Below are 7,661 nucleotides of genomic sequence, written 5' to 3' on the forward strand. Positions count from 1 at the left end.
TGAGATAGGAGAATCTCAACCCGAGGGGGAGGATTCTTAAGTTGCCAAACACGAGGCTTTGCCGAGTGTTTGGCAACTAAAGAATCTTTCCCCGAGGGTTGAGATTCCACTATCTCACCCACAAGGGGGTGAATGATTCTTTTTCTCTTACCCTGTTCTTTCATTGTGTATCATATGCACAATGTAATGATAACGTTACATTCTAAATTCAGGGTTGACGTGACGTTGATGGATTGTTGACGTGACGTCATTGTATTGTTAAAGTGACGTCATGCCATTGTTAGGAATAGGGGAATCACCCCGTCTCAACCTTAGGGTGAGACAAGGAAGTCTCACACCGGTAAAAATGCGGATACACCTGTCCAAGGTAAGAGAAAATGACATAATGCATCGTCTAGAATTTGTTAACCATTCTGCCTATATTATATCAGTAATTGAACTTTTGTAGTCAATTTCAATTTGTGCTACGGTCTTTTTTAATAAAATTGAAAAAATACTTGTACAACGTCCAGATAAATCACAATTTCTTGTCGAACAATTTTCCGGACAGGGGACGCAAGTAGAACCAAAGTGACCAGATTTACAACCTGAAATAAGTTTAATTGAATATATCAACACTTTAGTCTCAACATACTTCCAAAATTCACAGTTCTCTTTCTGTCATCAGACTATACAAGCTCCCCAATCTATACATTCTATACAAATCTATACATTCTATACATACAAATCTATGCATTCGATTCTAATTCTTATTTTATTTTTATATATATATACTAACATTGACTTTATTGAGTTTATTTAGTTTAAACAATATTTATTCAATATTCAAACATGTTAATTACATACATGTACTTACACATGGATTGGAAAACAAGCTTAGAGCTTATATTAATTCCACCACCAACTATATATTACAGGCAAATAATTCTGCGAAACTGTTGACACCTTAACTACCATAGTAATTTGAATAAGATAAAATTAACTTATAACATATTTACAGGTGTTACATTTAATGTATATACTCATTAGATTGAAAATCAGTGATCAGTGCTTTACGTTATGTTATGGAGGTGCACGCACACTTGCACTCACACACCCATGGATGACGTTATTTCATTTCTATCTCTTTCTTTTCCTCTTGGTACAATACTACTTTTGTTCAAAATAAAAGCTTCATAGATCTATCTCCAAATGAACCATTTAAAATGGTGGACAGAGATCGTTAGATACCACAACTCGCGACATTTTGTTCAGATAGCGATTTGTTTAGCTGCCTGTGCAATGTTGCTTCACAGAATTATGATATGATATGAATGAATTGTTCAACAAATTACACAGTATTGGTGTTTTGCATCATGATCCTCGCGTGTAAATAGTGCAATACGTTATCGCGCTATGTTGAATGGGTACTTAACTAGAAATAGTAGATGTTATTTTTAATTCACACCTTCAACCATATTTAACATTAACTTATAAGCAGCCAGTTTGCCATTTATTTATATAAAGTATCTTGATTATTTTATGATATATCATATCTTATTATCTTCTGATAATATTCTTCTGGTATATATAAAAGATATCATATAAAGGAATGTATATGTATTAAAAAGGATAAGGTCTTTTTTTTAAACCAAAACTCGTTTTGAAAGGTAATCCATGTCCCTTATTGCTATACATCATTCATTTATGATAAATCCATGTAATATCTCTTCGGCTGTTCAGTGGAATATGTCAAAAATGTTGAACTGGTCCAAAACTATTACACAGACAAGCGTAAGAATACATTTTTATTCAAATCTTTCTTATGACACTGCTTTTAGGGGATGCTACAGCCATCTAAAGCATGCCTTACACGTCAAAAGCGATTGCCTCAAAATAATTAGAGTGACTCGACGTGGACCTGTCTATGGCCATGATAACAGGATCATGCATCCTTCCATTGGGTTCCCTAATTATAAAATGCTTACGTGTTCAGAAGCATCTGGAAAGAATACGTACAGACATACTGCTATAATATAATCCCCACGAATTCTCAGAAAAGGGACCAGCATTTACAACGGGAAATCCTTAAAATGGAAGATACTCTCCGAAACAATGCCCAGTTGTCTCCTCACACGTGTTATTTCCACAGTTTTTTGTCGATTTAGTGTAAACTCTCAACAACGCATCGGCTAACTCGACAGATCATAACCTCTCGGATGAAATTTCTACCCACGATAAAAACTCGTGATATTTTCACATACCACCTTTATATTTTTACCACCACCTTATGAATAGCAAACATGCAACAGGAGCGGAAAGATAAAAGTAAAAGCAAACTACGAATTATATATCTTTTCATTGATATTTTACTGAACAGATAAGATATTGCTTTTCAAGTTTTAAAAGGTGTTACTTTTTCATGACCGTAGTGTAGTGATATACTACTAGAATAAAGGACAGCAATCAAAGAGAAAAAAGGTATATCACTACGCATAAAAACATTAAAAAAAATCAAAAAGAAAACGCAATAAGTCCCGCAATCTGTGCCTCTGTCGATCACACATTCCCATTGAAAAAGAAGTGTATTATCAATACCAAACCCATATAAATTGGTAGGAAGTTTGCATCCGAGTGACATAATTTGCAACTGACACGGCCGATTGATCAGTTAGCTATTGTGTAGCCAAATACCATCACACCGTACTGAGCCGGCATTAAAGCTGAAAGAAATATTTGCATGTGGGTAGCCCTTCATATTAATCACCTGCAAGGAAAATATGTGACCACTAAAAATGAAGCCACGCTAACAGATTCTGCATCGCAACCGGGTACTATAACGTGCAGGGACTGACATGTTGCCTTACGATATTAGAACTGCAAAATAAAAATACGTTCGCAAGGCGCTTAAAATAGCAGGTGATTTTTATTATAAACATAGAAGCACTTTTACACGGAAAGACAATACTGATCATGCTAGCATCAATTTAGGTCACCACAAAACAAATTATTTATTTGATAGCAAATTAACCAGCAAACAAATTTGCATAGTCAATCGGTTTGCTAAACAATGATTTGAAACATTACAACAAATTGTTTGGCTCGTTTACATTATTATAATATGTTCCATTTAAACCTCATTCGTTTGGATATTTCGTTGTTCAGAGGTCATCTTCTGGGCAAGAACACAATCTCTAGGACTTTACAGAGAGGAGAGAAATCGTTATGATGCGACTTATTATCGTTGTGAGGTACATACCAAAACAATCTCCACTGGTTTTCTCACATGTGTTATTCACACAGTCAGTTGGACATCGACTGTTACACTTCGGGCCGTAAAAGCCTGTTTTGCAGTCTGTAAAAACATATTGGCAAATATTGGCGATACACAGATCTTACATATTTTATTTATAATAACTAACAGTAGACCACACCCTGATCATGAATGTAAATATTGATCAATACCAACGTCAATATAAAGCAACCACAGATAAACCAGCCATTTAATGAAAAGCAAATTAAAAATCAAACAAAATTGAATTGCTTAGACGATGGTATTGCTAAAACCACAATTATATACGTTAAACAAAAGATCAATTTCAATTTCACTGGGATCCTTAAAGAGAAGTTTAAAGTCAAGAGAGCACCTATCTCTTCACTTTCTTATGAATATGTGTTGTCAATCTAAAATGGGTTCATGTGAAATTATGGCAAATAAACTAACGTATTTGAAAAGTTTAAAGAAAAGGAAACTACATGTCCCTAAAATGTCCTGAAAATATCTATTAATATATACACTTTGTTTTAAGAAATATGGCATTTTCAAATTTACATTTGGAAGCGTTTATCTTTATGGGATCTCTAACACACGAATGACTTATCATCTTATGTACATACCAAAACAATCTCCACTGGTTTTCTCACACGTGTTATTTACACAGGTAGTTGGACATCGACTGTTACACTTCGAGCCGTAAAACTTTGTTTTGCAGTCTGTAAAAACATATTGGCAAATATTGGCGATACACAAATCTTACATATTTTATTTATAATAACTAACAGTAGACCACACCCTGATCCTGGATGTAAATAATGATCAATACCAACGTCAATATAATGCAACCACAGATAAACCAGCCATTTATTGAAAAGCAAATTCAAAATCAAACAAAATTGAATTGTTTAGACGATGGTATTGCTAAACCAAAATAATTTACGTTAAACAAAGGTTCCGCCCGTTTCTGTCATTCAAATATGTTCCTTTTAAGGATCCTTGTCCCATTACACTTTGAGTTTTCGTCTGTACAGAGTTCACCCCTTACATTCGTTTTTTTTTTATATAACTGTAGCACAGATGGGCAAGGACATTACCATTGACGATGTAGAGCGACCGCATAACAATCGATATCATGAGTTCGAATCTCGGTACAGCCCAAATTATTTTTTTGTTTATTTTTGGTCTTAGTAAACTTCTTTTGATTATATTTAGTTTGTTTCATCTTCATTATTTCCCCATCAAAGTCCCACGAGGTAAGGCTTTCTTCTCAAACATGTTTTATCAAAGCTATAGTCATGCCTAGAAAACAGGTTCTTATGTGTAGGTATAGTTTTTGGCAATGGTACGGGGATCCTTAAAGAAAATTTAAAAAAAACCAAGAGATACCTATCTCGTCTCTTTCTTATGTATGTATATGTTTTGTGAATCTAAAATGGGTTCATGTGAAATTATGGTAAATAACTACCTATTTGAAGAGTTTAAATAAAAGGAAACTACATGTATCTCAAACATCTCCAAAATATCTCTAAGACTTTACAGAGAAGAGAGAAATCGTTATGATGCGACTTATTATCTTTGTGAGGTACATACCAAAACAATCTCCACTGGTTTTCTCACACGTGTTATTCACACAGGTAGTTGGACATTGACCTTCACACTTCGAGCCGTAAAAGCCTGTTTTGCATTCTGTAAAAACATATTGGCAAATATTGGCGATACACAAATCTCACAAATTATATTTATATTAACTAACAGTAGACCACACCCTGATCCTTAAAGTAAATATTGATCTATACCAACGTCAATATAATGCAACCACTGATAAACCAGATATTTATTGAAAAGCAAATTCAAAATCAAACAAATTGAATTCCTTTGATGGGATTGCTAAACCAAAATAATTTACGTTAAACAAAGGTTCCGCCCGTTTCTGTCATTCAAATATGTTCCTTTTAAGGATCCTAGTCCCATTACACTTTGAGTTTTCGTCTGTACAGAGTTCACCCCTTACATTCGTTTTTTTATATAACTGTAGCACAGATGGGCAAGGACATTACCATTGACGTTGTGTTGTAGAGCGACCGCATAACAATCGATATTTGTTCATTTCATCTTCATTATTTACCTATCAAAGTCCCGCGAGGTCAGGCTTTCTTCTCAAAAATGTTTTACCAAAGCTATACTCATGCCTAAAAAACAGGCTCTTATGAGTAGGTAAAGTTTTTGGCAGTGGTAAGGGGATCCTTAAAGAAAATTTCAAAAAAAACCAAGAGAGATCTATCTCGTCTCTTTCTTATGTATATGTGTTGTCAATCTAAAATGGGTTCATGTGAAATTATGGCAAATGACTACCGTTTTGAAGAGTTTAAGAAAAAAGGAAACTCAAAAATCTCCAAAATATCTATTAAAATATTCACTTTGTATTAAGTAGCATGGCCATTTGAATAGCGTTTATCTTTATAGGATCTCTAACACATGAATGTTGCGGTATACCACGGGATTTACGGGATTTACGGGGTTTACAGAGAATAAAGCAATCGTTATAATGCGGCTTATCATCTATAATATATGAGTTACCTACCAAAGCAATCTCCACTGGTCTGCTTGCAGGTATTATTTCCAGTTAGATTGACATTGACTTTTATACTTGAAGTCGTAAAAGCCGACTGCACACTCTTTAAAAACATCAAAACACGGAATGGCAATATTGATCATGCTAGCATCAATTCAGGCCACACCAAAGCAAACTATTTATTTAATAACAAATTAACCAGCAAACAAGTTTGCATAGTCAATCGGGTTGCTAAAAAATGATTTAAAATGTTACAACAAACTACTCTGCTCGTTAACACTATTAAAATATGTTCTATTTAAACCTCACACGTATGGATATTTCGATGTTTTGAAGTCATCATCTGGAAAAGAACACCATCTCTAAGACTTTACAGAGAATGGAGAAATCGTTATGATGCGACTTATTATCTTTGTGAGGTACATACACGGATTTACGGCGTTTACAGAGAATAAAGCAATCGTTAGGTGTTATTTCCACAGTTAGATTGACATCGACTTTTACACTTACAGTCGTAAAAGCGAACTGCACACTCTTTAAAAACATAGAAACACTTATAAAAGGAATGGCAATACTTATCATACTAGCATCAATTCAGGTCACCACAAAACAAATTATTCATTTAATAGCAAATTAACCAGCAAACAAATTTGCATACTTAACCGGTTCGCTAAACAATGATTTAAAATGTTACAGCAGATTGTTCCGCTCGTTAACATTATCATAATTTGTTCCATTTAAAGCTCATTCGTATGGATATTTCGTTGTTTTGAAGTCATCATCTGGACAAAAACATCATCTCTAAACCTTTACAGAGAAGAGAGAAATCGTTATGATGCGACTTATTATCTTTGTGAGGTACATACCAAAACAATCTCCACTGGTTTTCTCATACGTGTTATTCACACAGTCAGTTGGACATCGACTGTTACACTTCGGGCCGTAAAAGCCTGTTTTGCAGTCTGTAAAAACATATTGACAAATATTGGCGATACACAATCTCACAAACTATATTTATAATAACTAACAGTAGGCCACACCCTGTTCCTGGATGGAAATTTTGAACAATACCAACGTCAATATAAAGCAACCACAGATAAACCAGCCATTTAATGAAAAGCAAATTAAAAATCAAACAAAATTGAATTGCTTAGACGATGGTATTGCTAAAACCACAATTATATACGTTAAACAAAAGATCAATTTCAATTTCACTGGGATCCTTAAAGAGAAGTTTAAAGTCAAGAGAGAACCTATCTCTTCACTTTCTTATGAATATGTGTTGTCAATCTAAAATGGGTTCATGTGAAATTATGGCAAATAAACTAACGTATTTGAAAAGTTTAAAGAAAAGGAAACTACATGTCCCTAAAATGTCCTGAAAATATCTATTAATATATACACTTTGTTTTAAGAAATATGGCATTTTCAAATTTACATTTGGAAGCGTTTATCTTTATAGGATCTCTAACACACGAATGACTTATCATCTTATGTACATACCAAAACAATCTCCACTGGTTTTCTCACACGTGTTATTTACACAGGTAGTTGGACATCGACTGTTACACTTCGAGCCGTAAAACTTTGTTTTGCAGTCTGTAAAAACATATTGGCAAATATTGGCGATACACAAATCTTACATATTTTATTTATAATAACTAACAGTAGACCACACCCTGATCCTGGATGTAAATATTGATCAATACCAACGTCAATATAATGCAACCACAGATAAACCAGCCATTTATTGAAAAGCAAATTCAAAATCAAACAAAATTGAATTATTTAGACGATGGTATTGCTAAACCAAAATAATTTACGTTAAACAAA

The 7,661-nt window shown here is 33.9% G+C and overlaps 1 protein-coding gene across 1 annotated transcript in view; it reads right to left on the reverse strand.

The window, feature by feature from the left end:
* The window catches only part of LOC110445948 (receptor-type tyrosine-protein phosphatase alpha-like), a 44,010-nt gene that overhangs the window by 22,226 nt on the left and 14,123 nt on the right, over window positions 1–7,661 (reverse strand). Inside the window, exons 7-11 of the mRNA XM_021490844.1 lie at window positions 7,332–7,427; window positions 6,695–6,790; window positions 4,847–4,942; window positions 3,877–3,972; window positions 3,239–3,334 (exon numbers count right to left, since the gene is read on the reverse strand). Of these exons, the coding sequence (XP_021346519.1) occupies window positions 3,239–3,334; window positions 3,877–3,972; window positions 4,847–4,942; window positions 6,695–6,790; window positions 7,332–7,427 (480 nt within the window). The remainder of the gene's footprint in view (window positions 1–3,238; window positions 3,335–3,876; window positions 3,973–4,846; window positions 4,943–6,694; window positions 6,791–7,331; window positions 7,428–7,661) is intronic.

This window comes from Mizuhopecten yessoensis, unplaced genomic scaffold (assembly GCF_002113885.1).
Source record: "Mizuhopecten yessoensis strain PY_sf001 unplaced genomic scaffold, ASM211388v2 scaffold2429, whole genome shotgun sequence".
Taxonomy (NCBI): Eukaryota; Metazoa; Mollusca; class Bivalvia; order Pectinida; family Pectinidae; genus Mizuhopecten; species Mizuhopecten yessoensis.